At 48.3% G+C, this 26,517-nt stretch overlaps 1 protein-coding gene across 1 annotated transcript; it reads right to left on the reverse strand.

Moving 5' to 3' along the window:
- Positions 1-812: 812 nt before the first annotated feature.
- Positions 813-24,964, reverse strand: MTMR14 (myotubularin related protein 14; the record flags this gene model as incomplete). The annotated part of the gene is made up of 16 exons (XM_009572638.1): positions 813-968; positions 8,687-8,863; positions 11,629-11,767; positions 11,988-12,037; positions 12,670-12,740; positions 14,179-14,215; positions 14,468-14,544; positions 14,838-14,923; positions 15,951-16,017; positions 18,469-18,543; positions 19,145-19,215; positions 21,704-21,777; positions 22,305-22,427; positions 22,946-23,006; positions 23,742-23,817; positions 24,856-24,964. Coding segments are annotated over 16 exons (1,449 nt in total), but the record flags the coding sequence as incomplete, so codon positions are not given.
- Positions 24,965-26,517: the final 1,553 nt, after the last annotated feature.

Here is a 26,517-nt window from a genome sequence, read left to right on the forward strand (position 1 = left end):
CATATGAGAAGGCGAGCCAGGGCAGCTAGCCTGTCTCACAGGAGATGTTGGTTTTCATGTCGCATGCCCTCTGCCTCCAAAGCACGTACTCAGACCTCGGTAAGGGACCGCCAGTGTTTGGCAGCACAGCTAGCTAATGGCAGCCCCTGATCTGCCATTTCAGTTTCTTGATTGAGAGTTTGCAGCCTGAAGGCACAAGCCAAGGTTCTCTTCTAACAGCAATTAAAGCACATCTCGTGTCTTTCAAGCTCCCACAGAGGTGGCTTTCTATTTGGGGAGGAACATTTGCCTCCCAGCCATTTTACATGGCAGGATGCAGCAGGATACAGGGTGTCTGCTGCTCTGCACTGGCCAGACCGCAGCACCTGCAAATGATGCTGCGTGTGGTCAGACAAAAATCAGGGTGACAGAAGGAAAGCCCCTTTCTTACTGCAGCAAGGATCTGACCCCAGCAGGGAGACAAGCAAGATCCAAAAGCAAGAAAATCTGGGTTACCAGTCCTGTCCTGACAAGCATGCATCCTCAAATGCACTCAATTATGCCCAAATTCAGCGTCTTCAGGGAAGAGAGAAAAGCCTCTTCTTCCTACAGAAAGCAAAGTGCCCCCCCGTCATTAGGCAGAGAAGATGCCGGTTTCTTTCCGAGTTCAGCATAAGCAAAGAGCGCTCAGTGACTGAATTTGTGGATGGAAAGCATCAAAGAAGGGAATATGGGACAGTTATGGGCTCCCAGGCTTCTTTGAAAGTGCCAGGATGATAAAGTTCCAGTGCTTGCAGCCAGCCAAGGAGAGATCCTGCATTTGAGACACTTACAGGCAAGTGCTAGGGAACTCATCCTGGAAGCTGCAAGGGAGAGAGGCGTCTGCGCTCAGGATTGCCTGCTCCCGAATACTGCCACACCCTGTCACCATCTGCCAGCTGCCAAAGTCTGTGGAAACGGAAGATCCGGGCAGAGAATGGTCCGCCGATCTGGGGCAGAGAGAGAGGGAGACGGTGCGATCAGTCAGGTCATTCAGCCACATGCCTTTCACTAACGCTGGTGCCAGGGACCTGCTGGGCTGACCGCCAGCAGCGCCTGTGCCAGCAGCTTTGACACTCGGGGACCAGGGTGCAACATGCAGCTCTGGCTGGGCCCCAGGCCAAGCCTTTCCTTTGAAAGCAAGGGGAGAGCCAAGCCGGCTGGGGCCGACAAAGCAGCAGGAGCGCACCGGGAGCCGGACAGGACAGAGCCAGCAAGCAGCAGATGGCCATGCAGAACTGTGAAACCCGTTAGCGAGATGCAACAGCATGTCCTGCCCTGAATCCCTCACAGATGTGGACACCATGCTGTACAGGGGGCATCCCCCTGTTGCTTGTAGCGGTTAGCACATCCCAGGGCAGTGGCAAGGCCTGACGGAGAATCAAGGTTGTGACTTTGTTAGTGCTGAGGAAGACTTAGAGATCCTTGGTCTGGCAGCCATTAGAAAGCAGATCTCTCCTGAGGCATTAACACCAGATCTGAACAGAGCCAGTCACTGCTGAAGACGTCCCTAGGGCACCCACCCCTCCCAGCATCTGAAGACCTTTTTTCATTCCTGTGTTAGAAGAATGGACTGTGCCAGAAACCAGGTGGCAAAACATCTTTAGCATAGGAAAAATAGCCAAGGGAGGATAATTGTTTGATGTATGCAACCTCCCACCAGGAAAGGAGGAAGCATGAAATCTGAGAAGTGAATCTGAGGAGTCCCTCTAAAATCTCAGAGAAGAGGGCACAATCACTTGAGACGAACCCAGAGCTCTTGGCTTCTGGGGAGCAAGCAATTACTGTGCCCCGCTGCACAGCAGAGTGTACATAGCTGGAAGCACAGCCTGTGGCAGAGCTACTCAATTACACACTACCAAGATCTTCTGGATAATTTATCTGAGATCTGCTGGGCAGATAGCAGCGCTCCAGCTCTGCTGGGCCAGGTACTTGCACGCTGTCTTCACAGCTAAGAATAGCAGTGGCGCACTGCAGCTGCTCCCCAAGAGACCAGGAGAACAGCTAGAAAGACAGGATCTCCCACAGCAAGAAGGACCTCAGCGAGACTGGAAGGCGAGGGCAGAGGGAGATGCACAGTGGGAAACCTATTTGCAATCTCGATCTAATTCCAAGCCTGCCATTTAACTAGTCTGATCAATACGGCCAAGTTTGAGAAGTCTGAAACACGGTCCTGAGCTGGCTGCACAAGCGGAGAAGGGGAAGTCATGCAGCTCCTTGCATGTCAGCTTCCCATCACAGTGCTAATATTCCCCCAGCTGCAGTTTGGGAAGTTCAGGCTCTGGAAAGGCATCACAGCAGAAAATGGGAAGAGCAGAGCTTCACCTGCCATGTACAGTTCTTGTCCTCTGGCTGCTCGATGAACTAAGGAGTAAGGTTCAGAGAGATACTGCGAGTATTAAGTATTGGGAGAACCTCTTCTTCCAAAAAGGTGTTTTTCCTAGAGAACGTAACACTGTTGTCAGAACAAGGGCATTTAATTGAAAGTGGAACTGCAGCATACACTCTTAGAAAGACCTTTTGGAGATCAGACAGGGATAACCTTCCCTGGGATGCAAGGACTTTGTAAGGGAAAGGAAGCAGCTGTTCAGTGACATATATCCCTCTCTCTGCCTTTGGAAGATAAAGCTGAGGAAGTCAGCGTGATGGAGGAGAGCAGGCAGAGCGTTTGGGCCCAGAGCACGGTGCCATGCTGGAAACACAGTGGGAACAGTGCAGGCAGCCAGGGAGAAGCATAGAGGAACACTGCTTTAGTGCAGAGGGAAGAGGAGGATGTCACCTCTCAGAGTACAGCACAGCCAGACAGGGAAAACAGGAGTGTCACACACAGTGACAAAAATTCGAGTTAAAGCAGTAAAGAGGTCTACAGCCAATGGGCTTGGGCTGAAAGTAGACAGGGACATCATTGCTGCCAGAAAAGTAATGAGCTGCTGAACAGAGCAACTGGTTTGGGGCCAGGCAGAAACAAAGGTTTTGAAGAGGGAGACTCCGGATGGCAGAAGAGGGCTTGGGCTACGGCAGGATCTCCAGGTGAAGGTGAAGAGAACTGAGCAGAGCTCTGCAGTTCTTGCAAAGAGAGAGTAGTAGCAGGAGCCTGCCTAGGAGACTGTGCCCACGTGGCAAGCAAAGGAACAAGACATGATCCAGGGCCCCAGGGACAGTAAAAATGACCCTCTGCCCAGTATCAACCACCACACTGCCCAGATGAATCTGCTAAAGAAGGTGAGCAGGAAATTTTTTCCTGCTTTGGGTGTATGGCCTCAGCTTCCAGCTGCTGGTTGTCAGCTAAGATTAGACTGATCTTACACCACCTCTTGGAGGTGGATCAAGTCATCTCTTGAATCCTTTCTTGGACAGGCTGATAAAAGCATCGTGTACCTCCTGCAAGACTGACCCTCAGTGGCTCTCCAGCTCTCTTACCCTTCCTGGGGTCCCTGACCCTGTCAAGCAGCTGTGCAAACTTAGTCAAGTTACATCTAACCTAATAGCACAGGAGTCTAGGAGTTCAAGGCAGCCAATTCTGTGTCTCGCCTCCAGGCAGCAGAAAAAACACTTGTCGATTAATTGAATAAACTGATTGACTCTGCAATGAGTCCAGGTCGTCTCTCTCCTGGCTTAGATACCTGAGCCTAGCCAGCAGAGCTAAGATACTGTGGCAGACTTTCCCCTCTATCCCCAACGCCTTCTCAAGGGAGGCTCCTGAGGAAGTGTCACGACCAACAAGCTTCTTGAACAGCGTCGAGAGACAGCAGGGGCCAAGGCTGGGTGAGACAGGTGGGGAAGGCATGGCATGGGAAATCTTGCATTTGCACTGCAAGGGCAGCAGAGCTTCTTAAAAGCTGAGCTTGGCTTGAGACCAAGACTGGATCTCTAGGGTGACAGTATCCCAGTGCAATCCAGTCAATGCTAGAGGCGAAAGTCTTCCTGTTAGTTTTACCCCTGAAGGCTCCTTGTAAAGTGTTGCTGCAGAGGACCAAAAAGGGTTTCAGTGAGGCCCCCAGAGCAAGTTGGGGCTGCTGGTACACCAGGACCAGTCCCCAGGCCTGTAAGAACAACAGGTTTGCAACACATTACAGCCATGCCAGAAGCCGGCTAGCTGCGAGGGCAGCGTGGAGGGTCTTGGGAAGCAGCCGGACGACTACAGCAAAGCCGATGTGGTTAGGAGAGATGAGATACAGCAAGTCTTCCAAGTCGCTGTCTCTGCCACAGACATCTAATGGCAGACAGAAAGAGAATGAAAGTGAGCTTCACACACCCACCTCTTCAGGTCCATGAGTGGGAAGAAACTCCCTCAAAAGTGCAAAATTAACAAAATTAGATTAGCAAAACAGAGATGAGCTGCAAGCTGTTCCTTCACACAAGGAAGGACCTCTAGCAGGCCATAAACTGGCAACTCCTAGCCTGGAACGGTTCCTTTTAATTAGGTCAGTGCTTCCCATGCAACATGCTGCACAAGATAGAGTATTTCAGAGCACACAGACACTTGCTTACCAGAGGAGAGCCAACACCGGAGGCAGAGCAACAGTCAGGGATCCTTCCCTTTCTTAATACGTAATTGAGACAAGTGCCAAGTGCCCAGCAGCTAGGCTCTCATCCTGCCCTGTGCTACCTCCGCTCACCTGCCATATTTCTACACACCTAGGACTATTTGGGAAGCAGCTCATTTGCCAGCATATGCTCTGTGCCTCAAATTGAAGCGTTAAGTAGGTACTGTACGGGCAGGCAGACTGTGGCAACCTGGAGTAAAGGGCAGCCCTTCCCACCTTTGCGTGGGAAACGTTGGCAAGGAGTACTTGGCAGAGAGCTGTACCGAGAGCCCTGGCTGAATCCCAGGCAGCTATCTACAGGCTGTGTTAGTGCCGTAACAGCCTGAGCAGCCAGTCCTCTGCAAGCACAACCGTTTTTGATTGCAGCACAGTCACGTGCCAGCCGGCAAGCACATTTTGTGGCATAGTCATGCAATAATTCCAGAAAACATTCCCATAAACAATTCCTGTCCTGCTGCGGTCGCTATCCCAAGTTGTCACATCGCAGACACAGCTTCCAAGCCAGGTGGCTGTAAGGAGCAAGACACATAGTGCGCATGCAGTCTCATCACTACCAACAAAACACCCAAAGCCAAGGGACAGCAGCTTCTCTGTCCCTCTCTGCGCTCACTGCACTCCCTCCAGACCCACACCTGAACCACCTGCAGCCCTTTAAGAAAGGCAGCTCTCTGTGACTGCTGACCAAAGCAGAACCTCCACGATTTAACTCCTGCAGATCTCGACTCTTCAGATCACAGTACTTTGGGTTTTGTTTAATTGACTTAGCAAAAGCACATTCAACCAAAGATTATCCAGCTGCTAATCCACATTAGTTCTATGTGCACACACGCTAAATCCCTGACACAGATACAGGGTTTTTCTGCAGTGTCATGGGACGCTTAGACTATTAGTGTCAAATGCAAACACAGGACATGTTTGCAAGCTGCTACCCACTCGCACGCAGGGAGTTCAATTCAATACACGCTATCTGCCATACTCAGAACTCTCTGTTTGTAGAACAAGAAGCACCTTGTCCTACTCTGCAAATAATCTATGCAGTATCTTCATGCATGTTTGCCCTCAGCAGATGTGATCTTACCATTGCGTTGGGATAAGCTAGAAAGACTGCCAGGAATTTGCCTTTGTACTGCTTTGTACTGTCTAACAAGAACCATCCCGGGATTTATGGGTACCCAGGACCTCTGGATCAGAGCAGGACTCAGAAGACGGGCTGGTGAGGTGATGGCAGCAGCAGACTGCTGACATGGCCCAGCCAGGAGAGGGGCTTGGCTCCCACCGGCTGACTCGCCATTTGTGACTCCTTCCTTTAGGACACCCCAGTTCCCCTCCCAGGCCCTGCTCATCTCTCTCTGCTGGCTTGCCCTCCTGTTCCCTCTGGAGCTCTCCTGCCTGCCAGCACCCGGACTGGGCTGTTTACGTGAACTACCTGAAGGGTGCCTGCTGGCATTTTACAAGCAACCATTTTTCCTCAACCACTGCTGCAGTGGTTAAGTGTTTTGTTGCTATGGCCACACAACCAGAGGATTAGGAAGTCAAGTACAGTAGTTTCTCCATCTTCACAGCCTTGGGTGTTAACCTGCCAGCAGCACTGTAGAGATAAAGGTATTTTTGGCATCCTGATCAGTCTCTGTGCTCCAGCCTTTCCAGCCTAGTCCCACCATTTTTCAGGGGGTGAAGGGACAGAATTTACTTCTTCCTTCCATCACAGATACGCTCCTTCTCCACTCAAAATGGGACTCTTCCTTCAGAATGGAAAATGGTGGCTGAAAGTACTATGATGTCCATTATCTGCATGGAGCTCACCAGACAAATTCAGACTAACATAGTCCAAGCAGGGAGACCAAAGCCAAGTGGAGTGACATAACCCCTCTCTCTGGAGAAAACATACCATGTTCAGGCCCCAAAAAGCGCAAGCCATGTCAGCGTTTCACAAGGCAACGCATTGCTCAAGTCCTTAGCTAGCAGAGCTCTCAGCAGCGTTACCCCAGTGAGGGCAGGCAGGGCACAGTCTGACTGATCTGGCAATGGACTGGGAGGCAAAGGAGCATGAATGTGCCAGAAGACTTGATTTGAAAGAGAAGCTCAATTCAGCCATTGCCTTGACAATTCCACCCACTCCCTGCAGGGTCTCTAAGCTTATTTCCTCCAGCCTGCACACCGAGAGGAGCAGGGCAAACCCAGGTGACACCAGAGATAGAGAGCATACAGATGCACAGTCTCCACCCAGTACGAGTGTAGCAGGCTAACCATCTTTTCGTGCAGCTGATTTCACCGCTTTGGCTTCACAACTGATTCTTCTCCTGTCCCCTTGGTTCCAGGCCGTGCAAGGGGTTTGCTCCCCTTTTATCCCCTATTCACCCGTCATGTACTGTTTTCTAACTCAGCCCTTCACACTGCCTTGTTCATAAAAGTTAGCAGGAATTGGGAGTGGACTGGTGCAACTTTGCTGTGTTGAAGGGTTATAAAGGCTTTGTGCCACGGTAGAAGCTATCATAAAGGCCAGAAAAATGTTTATAGTGGAATTCACAGAACGTTTATCTATTACAATGACAGAATACTGCAACTCCTTCTCAGGGATACTTATTGAAGATAGGGAAAAGCCACCCCCAGGAACTCTGGTCTGGAAATAAGAAGCTTCCCCACCATGCTTGCCTGCTGCCTCAAGCTCTGGGAGTGCCGGTTCTGAACACCTGACACCAACGGGCACTAATCATCCAAAACCTTATAGACATCTCATCCAGACACAGCCAGAGGAAAGATAATTGCTGGCTTTATCAACTCTGAGCCTCTGGAACGCAAACCCCAGGGACTGTGTGCTCAGCTACTCTCGCAGAGCAGAGTCTGGCTGAAGCACTATAAACCGCTTCTTCCACAGCATTGCTGCAAGCTCACTACCAGCCCAGCGCTGAACAGCCTCTCAAGTCTTGGGAATGGCATGAGACCACACACAGGAATTGTGGCATTATCGTCGTGAACAAAAGCAGCCCCCAAGACAAGCTGCTTTCTCTCCTGTATTTTCTTCTCTTCTTGGGAGATTTGTTTCATCTTACAGAGAATGTAGAGGTGAGCCCCAGCAACAACTCAAAAACACCCTATTGATCTTTTTCCCGAGGGAGAACAGTTAGCATCATTTATGAAAACTATCAGACAGTGATTTTTCTCTGGAATCAAGAAACTTGGTAAAAAAGTCTTACAAATTTTCAATGCTTTGCTTGTTTGTCATTTTATTTTCCATGTGATGAGAGAGTACTAAAATTTGGCTGGTGGCTGTTTCTGAAGGGAATCACTAGAAAAAGACTCATCAGAAAACCTGCAGAGACTACACAAGCAGTTGCTGTTAACAGCAACCTCTTATCTAAGACCCTCTTTATCCCCTGTCAGCCTAAACACATGGTGTTTGCTCCACAGGCTCTGTTCTTTCTTCCCTAGCCTCGCTCACTGCTCTGCTTTGCCCTACCACAGCATCAGACTTCAGAAGGGTGCCAGAATATCCTTTGTTATGGCATGAGATTAGGCTCAGGTCCAGGGTCCCCATTCCCCGCTTGCCCAGCAGGAACACACAGCCTTCCGGGCGAAATCCTTTGTGCCGGCACAGCGCTCGCAGCTTGCTCCCAACTTGCTCCCAGCAGATTCTACCTCTGCTTGCCACCAGCACCCAGAGTTTTTCCACCCTGCAGTGTCAGGAAGGTCAGCAGATGGAAAGGAGGACAGGATAGATCCAGAGTGAGGTCTGCTTGGTTTGAAAGGCTTCCTCCCCCACACAACATAGCCATTTCAAACCCCTGTGGATGCATTTGACAGAGAAAGTGCTGTGAGGTCCAAGCATGCAGGATGCAGAGATGCCAGAGCTCGTGGAGTTGAGGCACACGTTGACAGGCAGAACAAACACCTAGCTGTTATCGATACAGTTCCTCACTCCTCTAAATGGGCTGAGGCAGGAGTTTCTGTGTTTAATGGCCAGCACATCACACAAGGTCAGGCTAGACAGGCACAGGCCTCCTGAGGCCTGTTTGCAGATACCAACCCACGTGCTCCATGGTTCTCAGAGCCACACGAGTGCAGCCCTGCACTTTACCAGACACTCATTTTGCTGAGAAATGCTCTACTCCGTCCCATCTCACCTGGATCTGGGCACTTCCAGTGGGCTGCTTCCAATCCTCAGGAAGTTATCAGAATGGGTTGATGAGGAGGAGCTGGAGGACTTGACTTCGACCATCCCTGCGGAAGGCAGCCTGTCTTCAGACTGCTGTGCCCTGCTCCAGAGCATGGCTTGTGGTGATGATGCACAGCTCTTCCTCCTGTGGGATGGAGGACTTGTGTGAGAAAGCTGGCTTTACCATGTACTCCAACTAGGAAGCCTTTCCACAACAGGCTGGATTTTACCCCAGCAGCTACAGGCTCTTGTTCCCAGTGAACCTGCCCTTCTCTCTCCCAAGGAACTATGAGTCACGGGTAACCACTCAGTGATGGGGGTACACTGAGCTCAATCCATCTTAGCCCATTCTTTTATAGATCACCATCCACATGACCTGGAAATCAGAGACAGGAGAATGCATCAGCCCACACACATACAGCGATTGCTTTGTTTAGTCTAGCTGTAAAAATGCCTCAAGCAAGGGGCCTCCCAGCAGGGAAAGACCATTTCAATCTGCTCTAAACACTATAAAGTGTATCAGCCGAGGAGCTCAGCCCAGGTGGGCGTTCGTGCGCACTGATGAGGGTGACAGGGACACACCACCAGTGTTATTTTCCCTTTTAGCGATTCCCTTCAGGCATCACTGACCACACTTCTGACCATGTGCTCAGAGCTGACTATCACTCCAGATGTAGGTGTTTCAGCCCTCTCCCTGTCTGTGCTGACAGCCCGGAACTGCTCTGGCTTCTTTTCTAGCCAGCACATTCAGACTCGGGTGTGATTCACCGTCCATTGCTGCATCGGGCCTTAGCTCCCAGTACCATCCAGCTACATGCCAAACAGGCACACATATCTGGGACTAATTCACATCACTGCTGCTCCACGTTCAGAATATTTTCCTTCTTAAATCAATTTTTTTTCTGGAAGAGTCCCAAGATTTTTTCCCCTTCCAAAACCACAGTGAATTGGATAAAGACCTCCCTATGTACACAAATAAAAAGGAAAAGTCTGAAGCAAACAAACTCAAGGAGAAAAGATGCTGTTCTTCCTGGAATCTGGAAGGGCATCTCAGCTTTGACTGAGATCTCGAGCCCTGTCAGCAAGCGCAGCTAAAGACAGGCTTATTGTAAAGTGGAAAGCATGATAACCTCTCTCTTTATTTCTTGAAGTGTGTCCACCCTCAAACATCACACTACAGCCTCCCTCCAGCATTATTCATCTCATGTTATCATAGCTGCCAACATCTCCAAGCACAGCCTGCAGAAACAGGCTTGTACAGCTAAAAACCAAATGCCTCTCCCTGCAAGGAGACCTCAAGGCCACCTGTTTTCAGGACAACACAATGAAGCACATCCCCTCCTCTCCCCACTCATGCTATGCACAGCCCAACTCACCCAGCCTGTAGCAAGTCTTACCTGTTCTCCAGACTACACAGCCACAACAGCCTGCAGCAAGACATCCATGACCAGTCCCCTCGCTAAGCACTCATGGCAAGGCTCACAACCTTCCCTTCCCCAAGCTCATGCCCACAACTTGGGCCCAAACCATCCCTGTGGTAACAGCAGCTAACCCCAACACAGCCTGACATCTCCAACAGGAATGAAAGCAAACCAGAGTTAGAAAACACGTCACAAAATCAAGCCCTGATACACACAAGTGCAGCAGATCCCTTCCAGCATGTTCTGGCCACTTCACATCTTGTGAAAATCATGTATAGGTTTTGCGCTGCAGGATCTAGTCTGCATGTCCTGAGCACTCAGAGCAACGTAAATGCTTTCAGTCTACTACCCTGCAGCCAGGTAAGTGGAAAGTTGTTCTCTACTTGCTGCAGTCACTTTGCTGTGGATAGGTAGGCTCTGCACTGCTCACTTGGCAAATGCAATTTGGGACTCCCCATCTCCATTTTGTGATTCTGCAGGAAGATTCTCTCTTCCCCTCTTCAGCATTTTATAAATTGAATCACAATGTGCTTTAGAAAGGCTGCTGCCACTAGCATGGCTGCAGGCTCATCCCAGAGGACTTCCAACTGCCTCCAGCACAACCCAGATTTAATTTAAAATAATTGCAATATAAAATAGCATCTTCACATGTGCTGAGGGAGAGGAGAGAAAAATTAAACTGAGAGGGGCAACCCTACAGCAAGGTTCTGAAATCCCCAAACAGCACCAGAAACTCTACAAGCAAGCACAACGCCTGTCCCAGAGCAGCAGAGTCGCCCAGACACCTTCCTGAGTCGCTACATACCTTTCCCAGTCCCCGCTTCCAGACAGCCACCTGCATCCCCCGGCAAGTCCTATGTGACCCTCTATCAATAAGGAGCACTGAGAATTTCATATTCTCCCCCAGAAGTACCTCTAAGCAGCGCTGCAGGCAACAACCTGCTTTCAGCTCACACACCTCGTGCTGTTATAGGAGCTACAGTTTAGAGGGGATTCTTGGCCACCCAGCCCACCTACCACTAACTGCAGACACTCCCCTGTATAATCTCTTCCATAAACTGATTAAGCTTCATTTTAGGGCAGCTAAATTGTCTCCACTTTTGCCTGGGGAGGCTGCTGCCAAATGCCATTTTTCTGGTAGTTTGGAACCATCTTTTAAAAGTAATGAAATCCTTTCTGGATGAAGTTTAACAGTGAAACTGGTGAAAATGAAACAAAGTTGCTTTCTCATATGAGGGGACAAACTTCAGGAGCATCCTTGCAGAAGCCTGACAGTCTTTAACATGGGGTAGTCTCCAATTTTTGGTGCAGAAGTTCTGTAGCACAAGTTGCAGCAAAGCCTCTGACAGCCAAATTCCTCCCTCCACTGTAAGGAATCCACACCACAGAGAGCAGACCTGGAGGGCGAGGGACTTCAGAAATATCTTTTCTATTGTGCTCAGAGCCTGTCCCTTTTGTTCTGCAGCCCACTGAGTGGTTGTCTCCTCACCATGCCGCTTGAGCCTGTGCTCCTGCTGGCATCAGCTCCACTGCTTCATAGGTGAAGCTCCCAGCTGCTCCAGGGGAACTTTCCATCCCCAGGGAGAAGTCGCTGCTCAGACTTGTGGTGCTTCCTCGGTCTCTCTGCTCTAGAGAAGAGAAAACAGAGCTACCTGAAGTCCAGCTTGGTCTCGATCACTTTCTCTCCCTTTAAGCAATACACTTCCCATGTGCCCTGGGGCCGTGTTCCTGCAAGGCCCCAAGGGAAGCATACCCATTTTTAGTCACCTTGATGCCGGGAACCCAAGCCCCAAAGTGATCAACCATTATCAGCACCCCGGGGCGCTGATGCTCGGCAGCAGCACTCACTGAGCATGCAGATCTCTTCCAGGGTGAAGCCAGGTGGCAAACTCTTCCTTCTGGGGAAGGAAAGACAAAGTTACCTCAGCCATTCTTCAGGGCTGCGTGGAGGCTGGCCATAGCCAGATCTCTGTAGCACACAGCAGATCAGAGCAGCGGGGAGTTAGTTTTGCAGGGGCAGAGGGGAGGGGCCGGGGCCGGTGTGCAGTATCTGACTCTCCTAACAGTCCCAGCCTACACACCCTGTGCTTTAAGAGGGTGGCAACAGGCTGCAGGCAGACATGTGTTTATTCAGAGCCTCCAGGGTGTGCTTTGTTTCTTTCTGTCCCTCCTGAAATAGGAAGGGGTTAACGTTTAGTGGTCTGTTAAAAACCAGCCACCCCACTCCCCCCAGCAGTGCCTGATGAGCTTGCTGCACAGCCTGCTTGAGCCAGAGCTCACATCTCTGGGTTCATCTGTGCTAAAGCAGCCATGGACAGTCATTAAGCAGAGAGCACATTTCAGCATGGACAGTTTTTCAGAGCACAACGTGGCACCTCACAAGCCTCGGCCCCATTTTGCAGCCTTCAGAGTGCAGAATAAATTAAAGAAAACTGGGCCAGGACACCAGGGCTTCCATCTCCCCAAAGGAATAGCACTAACAAGCTCCCTGGCTCTGCAGGCCATGCAGAAGCAGGCACAGGCTCCTTACCTCTGCGACTTCACAGCAGAGAACTCCTCAGAGGTGATGTGCTTCAGAAAATTGAAGCAGAAAAAGAAAATCTGAGCAAAGGGAGAGAGAAGAGCAGTTCAGGAATGAACCTGAGGCTCCATGCAGCCTCTTATCTTGGTGGGGAGGTGCTGGCAGGAAGGAGATAGCAAGAAATCTGCAGCCATGGGCTGCCACCATCGCATCCGGGGCCTTCTCTTACACGTTAAACTGACCCTCTGTTCCCTGCCACGGGGAGGCCCAGAAAGGAAGGTGTACGACAAGTCTCCTTATCAATGCCTTGCACACATGCTGCAAGCACACAGCAGGTACTTATGCCATCAGTGCAGAATGGAAAAGAGATGGCCCCCAGCAGCTGCTTATACATCCAGGTAAGCAGCAAACCCAGCAGGACTAGCAGGGTTAGAGCTGCATGCTCCACCTCGGCACCACACCTGTATCAAACCCAGAAGCATGCGGTACCTGCAGCATCTGTGGTCCCAAGCTTGTGCCCTGCCACGCACCAGTCTGCTCTGCGGCATTCACCCCACTGTGCCTCTGCCACCCCATCTACCCGCACAGAGCTGAGCCCTTCTCCTCCTGCAGCAGGGAGCAGGGAGTGCTAGAGGCAGGCATGCACCCCCTCTCCTGTTGCAGCTACCAACTCCGCCCCTGGCCAAGCAGGCACCAGAGCAGAGCTGCCAGGCTCCAGCCAGCAGAGCTCAGAACAGGAAGAACAGTACTACTCATACAGGGGTCCTGGACCCCTGAAAGATGGAAAATAGGCGAGGGTCTCAGCTCTGCTGTTCAGAGGCAGGGGATTCCCTAGTGAGGTGAGAGTCTGAGGAGCAGGGGATTAGCAACAGGGTTAGACACATTCCCCACCTCTTGATCTCTATCCAAAAATGATATTGCAGTGTACTGCAACTACAGTCAGAGCAATCATTTTTTGCTGTTAAACAGTGAAAGATTTGAAGAGAATTAGTTCCACTAATCTTAACTGCCTCCCAGACCCATCTGTGCACCCACAGATACACCCCGCCAAATACACACACTGGAACCAGTACGAGCTGTCCATGAGCCTGCGATGACATGCAAGCCACATACAGCTGCACCACCCAGGCAGGAGGGCTGGCACTCAAGACAAGCACACAAGACTACACAGCTTTATTTCCAAGCTCCCAGGAGTCACGCACCTTAAGCATCCCTTCTCTTTGCTGAGCTGAATAGCAAATCCTAGCACTCTTTCTCCAAGGGCCTGAACACTAACAGCACAGCAGGGGAACCCACCAATCACAGTGTTAGCTGAGAGAAAAGCATTCCCACACACTTATGCATCAAGAAGTGACGGGGCAAGGCTCCTACCTCGTATTTCCAGCACCTGAACAATCTTTTTACAGCCCAGCCAGACCAGTGATATTACCAGATGCAGGCAGTGAACACTGCTACCTTAAACAAGTACCCTGAGAATATAACGCAGTGCTCAGCCACTGCCCCAGACCAGACACTCACCTCTTCTCCTTTACTGAGTCGATCGACTAACATGTGCCTGGAAAGAGAGCAAAGGAAGGAGGTCGGTCACACACTGGAAGCCAGAATCAGCAGAAGAGCACAAGCTGTCAAGAACAGCCAGATGCCTAAGCCTCTGGGTAGAAAACACATCAGCCCCTCCTTGTCACAGCTTACTGGGAAATGCCCCAACATCCACCTTTGGTTGTGAGCAAACACGAAAGATAAACCCCTGAAGGCTTCTCCGCTGCTGTGCAGAGTTGCATATGCAAGTAAAAGTTAGTGTGCCTACCCAAAGAGAAACCAGTCATAGGCCACTGTCAGGTACAGAATCTCAGATGGCTCCAGGGATGCGTGGATGAGCCCATCCTGCAAAGCAAATGAGAACAGCTTTCAGGTAGCAGCCCTGGGGACAGGGACTTGGGAATTCATGATCTACTGAAAACTGTCACGATGATCCAAGATGCCCAGCTTGCTCTACCTGCCTGTGATACCGTGCCTCATGGCTGAACAGCATGTTGGGCTCCACATCAAAGCCAATCCACACCCTCTCTGAAGCCAAGATGGTCAAAAGGAACATTAACTGCTCCACCACCACTTCCTGGTGAATCACCCTCCAAGCAATCACCCCCAGAAGCAGAGCAGGTCAGCGAGGTACTCACAGCCCATAAGGAGAGGCGCAATAAGGAGATGAAGAGAGGAGTTCGATCCCAGCCAGATATACAGTGCACCAGGAGCCCGCTGTCATCTGTTCCAGGTGGAGGTAGGAAGGAGAAGGAAAAAAAGGATATTGTAACAACAGCAATGACTTCTTCAAGGCAAATCTGTAACAACAAGCTACCCTCCCATCCCTACAGCCTGGGCTCAAGAGCAGAGCTCAGCCACCAAGACAGAACATTTTGTCTTGAATACGGCAGCTAACAAATTGCTCAGTGTCCTGGGTTGTCAGCAGCCCCAGCTGATGTGTTGTCCTGGTCCTGACAGCTGCTCAGAACACAAAGTCACTAGGTATGAACATCACTTTGCTACCCAGGACATATACCCACCCAGTTGCAACCCACTATCACAATCTATCCCCACATCAGAGAGGAACCTGCTCCAGCTGAACACTTTTTCAGTCTCACCAACCTTCCTACTGATACACACTGAGCAGAGGCATGCGCAGGGCACCACTCCTATGCTCTCCAAAAAACTGGCAGTGTGTCCCAACACAACTACTACAGGAGAGTCTGCAGCTGGCTGTGCTAGCAGAGCCAGCCACAGCTCCATCTATCCGACAGTGCTAGGTACAAAGTCACAGTGTCTGGATGGAATGGGATGCCAACATAGAGCAATACACCCCCTTCAAGGAGTTGGGCTGGCTGTGATGACATAGGATGGAAGGGGCTCTTAAATAGGCACCTAATGAGACCCTGGCCTAGGGGGACAAAACACAGATGTTCAGCAAATAAAGAGCAAGAGTCAACAACAAGAGGAACAAACATTTGTTCTCTTCAGCTTTAAAGCAGTAAAACCTTAGGTAAAGCTTTCAGATATGCTCCACCCCTGGGAAGAGAGGGTTTTCAAGGGATCAGCAGGTCCCTCTCTAAGAGGGGAGCTGGAGCCCTGAGACGCTAAGACAATGAGCCTGTTTTGAAGGGAGAGAAGTGAAACTCTCTATAAAGCAACTCTTCTGTATTGGGAACTGATCCACAGTGGTACTAATAGCACCAGCTGTTTTTCCAGAGAAAGCAACTGTTCCAGTTAGGCCGCTGGGAGCAAGGAGTTTGCCTTACCATCACTATTGATGATGGAGATCAGCAGCTTCAGGTAGTTCTGTGTCTGTTGTACGAGGTCCCAGCTCTATGCAGAAAGAGAAATGTTGATGGTAAGGGTCTGCCCACAGCAAAAGGCTGCTCTGGAGTTCAGAGCCTGCCATGCTCTTGGCTTCTCTATCCGGAACAGCAAAGCAGAAATAACCCCATGGCCATTCCTCAGAATGACAGACCTTCCCCTTGGTGCTCTAATCAATCCCATCCTCTACAAAAGGCACTCTGGGACAAAAGACCAGGCAGGAAAAAAAAAAAAGAGAAATAAAAGGCCATCTCTCCTGTCTGCCTGGCTGGCACAGAACCTGCTTGCTTGCAGTCCCAAAGCTCCAAGCAGACCATGCTCAGAGAGACTAACATGAGCCATCAAACACCTGCGGAGCGTTGACCCAGTTCTGCAGCCCCCTGCACGCGTACACTTTACCAAATGGCTCAGCAGCCACGTTACAGCTGTGTACGTGATGCAAGTAGATGACGGGGTGAGCAGGCCACGGTCAGCAGCCCGTTCCCACAACCCAAGCACTTTGCTCAAAACTCTCTGGCCCTTGCAAATGGCCCCAGCAGGCTGCCTGTGGAGGGCTGACCCACTCCCAGCTGCTCCAGACAGGCACTGGACTTCTGCAGTAACGCCCAAGTAGCAGCAGCACCACAGAAGGGCTCTGAACTCAGAGACCTTCAGCACTACAAGAGATGCAGGTGAAAAACATCAGAATAAGCTCAAGCATGCCACTTTCAACCACTGTGTTGTGAGAAGATGCAGGGAATTTCAGCTGTCTGATCAGAACCAGAACTAGCTCAAGGTAAATGGAATAGCACTGGCAAGGAAAAGGCAAGGAGAGGGACACATGTTTCATTGTGACAGTGTTAGTGGTATAAGTGACATCTGACCGCCAGCAATAGAACACTTGCTGTGTGCTTGCATGCATGCACGTGTGTGTGTGTAAACACACTTAAGACTGCTGTCAGACAAAGAACATACTGCTCTGCTGGAAAGCCTGCGCAGCAACAAAAGAGTAGGGAAATGGGGAACACACGCAGCCTGGGGCAGAAAAACACATACTTCCAACGTCTTTTATCTGCCCAACTCAACCCAATCTTGTGCTTATGCCAGAAGGAATCATCTAATCATCCAGTCTGATCTCTCTATACCACAAACCAGAAAGTTCTGTTCAGTTGCCCCAAATACAGCCTGAAGCTTGCACTTGGCAACATCTCTGCTCAGAAAAGCACCTCAACTAGGGGTGACAGTTCATCACTCCTTTAGCAGCATGTTCCAACAGATCATCTTCAAAAATAACATGCAAGACTGCTTTTCCTTATTTGAAGATCTGATTTCAGACTGCAGATATTGCTTCCTGTGCAGCTTTTCTTCCCCAGATTGAAGAGTGCTTTAGAATGAGTATTTTCTCCCTGCAAATGTACTTACAGATTAATCAAGTCAACCCTCCATCACCTTTGTGATTAGCTAAACAGACTGAGGACTTCAGCTTTACATGAAGCACCTTCTCCAGTCCTCAGATCATTTCTGCATCTATTTATTACACCCTCTTCAATTTTTAATATCCTTTTTAAAATACTGGCTGCTCAGTATTCTAGTAAACAAGTTTCTAGCCATAAACAAGCTGTGGTCCCATTAATTCTGCTTCAACACTGCAAGCTACTTTTCCATGATTCTGCTTATGCTGGCACTTAAACATTATTTACATCACTGACTGACAAACACTGGCCCAGCACAGGGAGCTCTGCTAGTTCTGTGGTGCTTCCAGCCACAGAGCATAGGAGCATGACACACTCTAGCACATTCAATCATAACAAAACCTCAGGGGATTGGTAGGTCCACTGATGTGTGAAATGGAGCACACTAATCAGCAGTACAAGGTGATGCCCCTGGTACGAGCAGACAAAGGTAAACCTTGAAGCTTGGGCAAACATAGGAGTTCAACTATTATTTGCGATGCTGTCACAGTAATAAGGAATGGAGACGTGCTACAGTCAATTACGATTTTCTACTCTCCTCTCATAGGACAGGTACTTTGCACATCCATGAAGAAGGTGCCTAGTCACTTGGCTATTGCTCACATAAGGGAAGGCTGATCTCTCTCAAGACTCTCTACAGCCAAGGAAGTCTGCCCACTGCAGGCACATGCCTAGCTAAGATTGTGAACAAGTAATACTGCTTTCCGTTTGCTGGCATGTTCCTTACCTTTGTTACCGACGTATCTCCCTAATGGATTGCAAGCTTTACGCAAGCTACAGAAAAAGATTTGACATTACAGTCAGCTGCCTCGGGACACACCAAGCCAGGAAGCTTTTGGATAAAGGATTTCCACCGCTATTCTGAACAATCAAGTCTGCAGCCCCACTCCCACTGGGATGGTATGAAGTGAGCCATATTACTGCAACAGGAGCAAGTCAGACTTCAAATCTTTACTGATCCTTCCTGACTGAATCTCTGACCTCCCACAGAGATGCCTGCTTTGCTTACCTGGTACTCACTCCAATTAATATTCAGAGATTGGGTCAGAGAGACTGGGATACTTAACGGAGCATCTACGTAATCCTGAAAAAAACCCAAACACAATTGGTCAGAGAAAAGCCGTGACTTGAGGGCAGCGAGTTCCAGAAAACACAAAACAACAAATGCCAAACGGTGCATCTAGAAGAGAGCGCCTCAGCAAAGCATCTTTGAATGCAAAAACCTGCAGTGGTAAGAATTAACTCATAGCCTCTTGGAAGTACGAGTGGATAAGAGGAGCTCTTCTGTGCTCCCAACGGTGAAAGCCAGGGACAAGGCGTGTTAGTTTCTGAATTCCTGTAGGGCTGCTCCACTCAACCATCTGCCTCAGCAGGAGACAGAATATGAAGACAGAACTGGGAACAGAGGCTATCAATAAGATACCAAATTCAAAAACAGGAGCAACCCATACCTCCCATGACAGGTCAAGCATCCTGACTTCAGGATAATGATTAATTTATTTTACATACAAATTTTACAATGAATGAGTAATTTAGTACATTCACTATCTGCTTTGTTTGTCCTGTCGGTTTCCTCCTTGTGATCAGAAATAAGCACACAACATACACACCATCGCTCAGGAACTCTAAGGCAAGACTTAAGCTCAGTAAAGCCCACAGCTCTCCATTTTGTAACATCCATGTACCTGTTTCCAGTTAAATATGAGACCTTCAGCTGTATAATCCCGGTCTTTGTACTCCTTAAAAAATTCACAGCCTGCAAGAAAAAGAAATAATGAACAACCGTTCAGCTAACTGATACCTAACAAGTGAAGTGTCCTGTGGGACTAGAAGTGCCAGGCTCGAGAGCACCAAACCAATCAAAACTGCTGCCTGCGGGAAGAGAAGAGCAGTAATCATCAGTAGAGTGTGCAGCACAGCCTCCCAGCAGCAACAACCCAAAGCACTCAGCAGTGAACACACTCACACAGCGAAGGGCAAACTCCAAACACACAGCAAACGTGGAGTTTGAAGGACTGATTTCATCCTTTCCCAAAGAAGAGGTTTTACCAAGGAGCTATGCCTCCAGGGCCACTGGCTTTTGCACAGATCTAAGGCATCAGCCTGGCACGCTGAGTGAGAAGGAACCAGCAAAAGGAGGTGTTGGCAGAGCCCTGGGGAAAGCCAACTTTCACAGGGCATCTGCTGCAGGTAACGAGAAAGGGCTCTGTCAGAGGCGGCTGTGATTTCTCTCACATTTCAAACATGCGAATTGCCCTACCTGAAGGAGGCAGGTACATAACCACTTCCAAAGTTTCCCCCCAAGCCCTCCTCTCCTGAAGTTTGTCCTTTGACTCTGTTCTTCTCAAACAACTATTTGAAGTCTCTGCAGCAAACTGCAGTCACTTAGTCACAGCTGAGCAGCACCATTAGCACTGCGGCTGCCTGCAGGCTACACGAAACACCTCTCCCAATGTACTGGGTACGCCCCAGCAGTGCCATGGTGCCCATATTACCAAGACACCCCCGTGCCAGACACTGAACACAGGCAATGATTCCTACCCTGCAAGTCACAAGTAACTCCAATGATGAAAAAAAGATCTTTGTGCGAGGACAGGACTAGCCCTCAAAAACACACAATCAGGAAGCAATCTGTCAGTTGAGATTTAACTCCAATTAAACAACGGCTTAAAGCAAAGAATGGGGGATTATGGCAGTAAGTATTGGCATCTACAAATGCCAACTACCAGTCAAATGGAAAAGAGGGTTTTTCTGCACTGGAGAGCACAAAAGCTTCTACAGATACCCCATTTTAACCCAAGTCTTTCAGTCATGTCTGACTGCCTCGCTCACCTAAGACAACAGGATCTCAGAATAACTTTAGAGACAAATTACAAACCAGAAATTCTTTCAATGCAAACCTGGAAACATCAATAAGAATGTATCACGGCATTTGGCCAGTCACTAGAGGGGTTGCTGATCCTTAGATGTGTATGCCTTAGATTTACCAGAATGACAACATTCCCCTATGGACCAGCACTGCTGAAATCAGGCAACACCTGCAGAGAGAATTTCCAGTTTTATAAGGTTTACCTCTAGCGTGGCAGTGAAGAGCTGCTAAAAGAAAGCAGCTGTCCCAGATGGCAGAAGAGGAAGGACCATCACTGAATATTGCATACAACATGCAGCTCCCCGTACAGTAACAACTCTACAGCTTAACTCTATAGAGTCACTTCTTCCTCATTCTTTACAACCCTACAAAAGACCTGTATACACTGTCTCTCTCATGTTCTAAGTTTGGTGAGGCATACAGCAGCAACATATACCTGTGCCACGTGCTACAGAAACCAATAATACTTTTATTTCTGTACACCTCGGCAATCTGCATGGCAAACTTGACAGAAATCTTCATGCAGCTTCTCTGAATTGTCACTAATTTCTGTATAAAGCAAATATACCTTTAAAAAAAAAAAAAAAGGAAAATATGTTTAAGGGCAACAACTAGTAATCAAGGAACAGTTTCGGTTTGGGTCATCCACAACAGTTTTGCTGAGTTTTGGGTTTGTTTTTTTTTTTCGCCTCTCCCTTTCTTTGTGCGCAAGGGAGAAAGAAAAGTCCTTTCTTGCAGACAGACCTCAAGCACAGCAGTCTCACATCCAATCCTATCACCAAGCCTGACATCAGCAGGCAGGCAGCAATATTCAGCTCATCTTTAAGAGTGCAGCAAGTGACCCAGCAGTGGTTGCTAGGCACAGGGACTAATATAGCCAGGGAGACGGGCTGGAGTGGTCTGCATCTCAGTCGTACATTGCAGTCTCAGGTTAACAGTTCTGCCTAGCACTGAGGATATCTTACAGTGGTGCTCTGGAACACTAGGACTAGAAAATATTCTTAAGAATTGGGGTTTTACATAACACAGAGCAAGATATATACTTTGCATCAAGTAGTAGTTTGGAGTTGCAGGGGTGTCAAAGGCCATCTTAACCCCAGCTCCACCTCTGGGACTTCTTCTCTGCGCTTGAATTAATTAGAACTGCTGAGAAATTACTTTGCCACCTCAAAGAGTGCCTAGTGCTGACTCACACCACTGGAGCATCCAGATTCGTTGCACTGTTCTCAGTTTAAAAGACCTTCTCTCCAGAGGGTGTATATGAAACATTCAGCAAGCCACAGCCATTTCACCACACACACAGAGGTAGTTCCCAGTCCCCAGAAACGGATTGTCACCTGTCCCTTGGGAGTCCCTCTGGACATCAGTCCTGTACCTGGATATGGTATGGAGAGAAGTGTGAAATCAGCATAACGTTGAGCTTTGTCCACCTTCTCAGAAGACGTCACACTGCACAGGACAAGAGGAAAACAGCAGACATTTGTAGAGTATTTTTCATGGAGATACTAGCACTCAAAAAGCTACCTGTCGAATCTTCCTGCACAACGACTTGACTCAGTAGTGAGCAGGGGCAGAACTTACTCAACACCTCCAAATAAACAGGCATAGCCCAAAACAGCTAAAGCTTTCCTCTGAGAGAAATACCAGGAGAAACATCTCTCTGTTCCTGCACACAAGCAGAGGGTTCTTTTACTCTCCCCTTTCTGAAGGGGTGACTGCCACATCACCACAAGCTCTACAGAGAAAACCTACTCGATTGCAGAAGACAGATGAAAGCAGCTATCTTGCCCACTGATACAGCTTTCTCTGGCCTAAAACCTTGAGGTTCTCTTCACAGCATCGACTAACTGATCCTGCTGTAAGACTCTTCCAGAGACTGCTCCAGGATGCTGAGTGCATGCCCAATAGCAACTCACATGTAAGGGCTACACTAGCTGCAATCCAAAGCCTACAGAAAAACAAATGAACGCACTCACTTCAAGCCAAACTTCACCTTCTTGTTTTCCACCATCAGGTCACAGATGTATCGGACAGACAGGTATCGAAGCAGCTTGATGTCATGCCCTCTGACCTTGTCAAACAGCTGGGAGTCTGCATTTCTGCAAGACAGAACAAGACAAAGCAAGATGAGCACGGAAGACTGACCACGTTGAGTCTGATTCTCTGCACAATACTGTCACAGTTCTTCCCTACCACATAGCACGAGCTTTGTCTCCAAAGGTCAGAGTCAGATTCTGCAATGAACTGATACTGCAAACTTCATGCTTAGGGTCCCAATCCATGTCTCAGTCTGTGCTGCAACAAGCATGTAAGATGCAGAACAATTTCTCCAGCCTAGAGATGTACTTTTTGATGAAGTAAACACATGTGTGTAATTCAGACACCTTTTTAAATAGCTCTATATATTCCTGTCTCCAGCCCTTCCCTGTGGCAAGAGATTAGCAGGCTTCAGTTACACTGGGTTCAGCCAGCCATGAGCATTCAAGCAAGAAAAGTAAGACTGAGCTTGGTGACAGTCTCAAGCCTGTACCAGCCTAGGAAAGAGCAGAATTGAGTGGCTGAGCCAGTCAGCTTTGGTCCAAACTCCCTTTTCCCCATCCCAGTGATGCATACAAACCTAAATGCAGAATCTTCCTCTGAAATGTCTTCTGCATCTGCCCAAGCATCATCAGAACCTCCTGCAAGGAAGGCATTAAGAACTGAAGCTTGTGTAAACCAACTCAATCCCCAATCTGACATGACATGCACATGCCCAAAAAGGTCATAGTTCGGCGCCCTCTCTCCGCACATAAGTGCTCTCAATAATTCCCCACATCTCCTCTTCCTGAAAAGCCCGTTTTCTAACGTAGCCCACTCTTCCCTTGTCATTGCAAAGGATCTAAGCATGTCAAACCCATTACTGACAGCCAGAAGGACACCCTAATAGTGCTATACAGTGCTTTGTTAAGCCAAGCTTCAGCTCACACACTACAGACACTCAATACTCCCCTGAAGAGATTTCCCTAGAGTCCAGCACATCTCACCATTAGCACGATTTGATTCCCAATGATTAGCCAAGCAACAGCAAGTTCTTATCCTCTTTCTTCCATTACTCCCACCCCCGATGTTTGGGAATCAATACCCTGAATCCTTTGGGCTGCCTTATTTGCCTGCATGCTTCCCATAACTCACTCTTCAGCCTCAAGTTCTTTTGTCACTGCTTCTTACGAGCTATGGCACTCCGTCCTGTAGTATGGTGCTTGGAAAGGGACATGAGATTTCAGTCTTTGCTCTATTATGCAGGGCCTGATACAAGCAGGTCCATGCTACAGCTCTGCATCGGCTCTCAGGAAGAGCTTGCTCTCGCGTGTAGGTCACTGTCCCAGCACTGACCAGCCTTACCAGGCAGACACAACAAATGGCTCCTCACTCACCTGAGAAGATGTAGTTGTAGCCAGTGCGCCCATAGAGCTCTCCCCAGCCAGCCAGCGTTGCTGATCTGCAAATATGCTGGAGGAAGATTTTGTTATTAACCACGCATGCTCCAGGAGTTTTTCCCTTATCAGGTCTCTGGCCTATTTGCTGTCACATTACACGGAAATGGTTGGTACCTACGGCTACCACCTCTCAGCAGTCTCCCTTGCAACCCTGGTCCGGATCGAGTTCTCCAAACACATCAAACTCCCAAGTGCCTTTATCTGTAGCTAGTTTTTAAATCACATTTTCATCTCCAGTTCTCCAATTCACTAATACAGTCAATTCCTGCCAAGTTAGCAATGTCCATGCTCTGTTAATACCCTGCTTGAGCCTCATTTCCACATTCCTGTATATAAGATTATGGATGGTCCCAGTACGACTCCGGGCAGTTCACTCCTGCAGAAAAAGGTCAGCAGGTTCAGCCCACGATGGCTTCAGTCAAGCTAGATTAAAATTGTCACAGGTATGATTTTGCTATTTATACAGTGTTTCTAAATTGAACTAAGAAAACTGAATTAAGCTACTTAAATTCTAAATGAGACTACTCCTACAGGGCTTCAATACAATTTAAGTAATCCACATAAAAATGAATCTAATTTCACTTTCTTACAGATCCCCTTGCAGACAAGCCCACACATTCGTAAGACCATTTATGCAATCTTGCCTCCCCAGGGAACAGACAAGGGAAACTTCTCTTTAGAATGAAAAGTTATTCAAAGGGAGCTCACTGCTGGGAAGAGTAAGAGTAAGTAAGACAACAACAGTTGTCTTTCCCCTCTCAAAGACCAAATATCTTTGGTCCTTCAGAAGGGACATACATATGGAGAAAATGTTAGCTCTTTGGTGCGATGCTCATGACGTGGCAGGGTAAAATAGCCTGAAGTCCCCACAGATGATTAATGCCTAGACAGCAAATGCTACCTACTACTACAGGCTGCCTGCTTGTACCTAAGAACAGATTTTTACAGCATTTGGGAAGGTGACAACCAACTGAAGATGTGGCTGCACAGTTCAAACAGCAGGGAGAAAGGTCATTTTCTAAGTTAAGACAGGTAACCCATGAAGCTTTACCTTTCCCTTGTACAGAATGACTGGGCAAACAAATCGTCCTCTACACCTCGCCATCTTACTTCGGTTGATAAGGTCCTGCAGTTTGCCAACCTGCACAGTGCTCTCAAACCTAGTGGACAGAGAGTCGGTTCAGTACACAGAGTATCTTCTCACACGTCTTTCAGCGAAGCTGCTACAGACACCCTGGGCTGTAATCCCCATCCCTTTCGCCTAGAAGCCAGCTCTGAAGTTAGCAAGCAAGAGGACACTTCTTTAAGAATTCCTTCTGCTGCTATACAACATGTATATGGACACTTTTCTGTCTCCTTTTCTTTATTTTGAAAGATCAGCTGCACAGTACATGACAGCAAGCATCTTCAGGAGCTGGCAATATGAGTACTGTCAGAATGGTCTGCTACCGCCTAACGTGGATTACTAATGAAGGACTACCAGAGTGAGCCAGTGTCTACAAAAATACATGTTCTGCTTTTCTCCCCACCACTTTTCCATCAGAAAGAAGCTCAGCACTACCATCAGAGTGAATTCACTGTCAGAGTGATAATTTTGCAAGGAAAAATAAATAAAATAATCAAAGCTTGAACAGTCAATGAACCTTAGTTCCGGTCACTTGAGCATTTGTGTTGCCAGGTAGTTAGATAACTGTCTGTAAATCAGCTAGTGGGTTGAGCAGGGTAGTTAGATTAACGTCAGCTGCATCTGCATAACTAAATTTTGTTTGGTTTTCTGGTTAAAGTTAAAACAGACACGTGTTCCAAGTTGGAGACATTTTGGAAACAAGTTAAAATTGCTGCAATTTGTCCAAGTACCAACTATATTTGATAGGAATCCAAACTGACTTCTGAACTACACGGACCTTCAGGAGGAACCGTCAATGCATGGAGGACTAGAGTTTCCACCAGGAATTGGAGAAGCATCCAGACTGACATAATAGAAACCAAATTAAGTCCGGACGTACATAACTGCACGGCCATGCACTTAGAGATGATTAACAAGAACTTCCAGTTAGCCCTTTCCAGTAGTGGAGGCTCAGTAGAAGAACCTAGATGAACTGGTTGATCTCTGGATGCTCATACATTATCAACATGGTAAGTCTGAAAAAAAGGGACAAATAAGATCACGGGAAACTCTCCAGTGGGATGGAGAAGTACCAGCATTACTGTGCAGAGCACAAGTTTTCAGCTGAGACAAGGCATCTGATTCCAGTGACCTACCCACGCCTGAAAAGGCACAGCAAGATGATGAGGATGGCCAGGGGACCGTCTATGCTGCAGGAGAAACCACCACGGATTGGCAGAGCAGATGAAAATGAAGTGAGGACACAACAATATATGCATTAGGGTGAAGGAGAGAACTTACAACAGAACGGGAGAACTCAAAGGCGAAGGACAATGCTGGTCTAAGAACAAATTAATACCTTTATGCTGAAAGTTAAAAGGAAGTTGCTAAGCTTCAGAATCAGTGAGAGTGTGGAGCAACCTACCTGTAACTGCCATTCTGGGAAGGATTAAAAAAATTAGTCTATTATTATCATGGAAATTGATCTGTTTATGGAAAAGATTATACAAAGTGGTGCCAGTGGAAGAAGGGAAACAGCAAACAAGACCTTCAAATCCTGCCTTTTTTTTTTTTTTTTTTAAAAAGGATTCAATCTCAGAAATTACT

This window comes from Fulmarus glacialis, unplaced genomic scaffold (genome assembly GCF_000690835.1).
Source record: "Fulmarus glacialis isolate BGI_N327 unplaced genomic scaffold, ASM69083v1 scaffold30802, whole genome shotgun sequence".
Classification (NCBI taxonomy): domain Eukaryota; kingdom Metazoa; phylum Chordata; class Aves; order Procellariiformes; family Procellariidae; genus Fulmarus; species Fulmarus glacialis.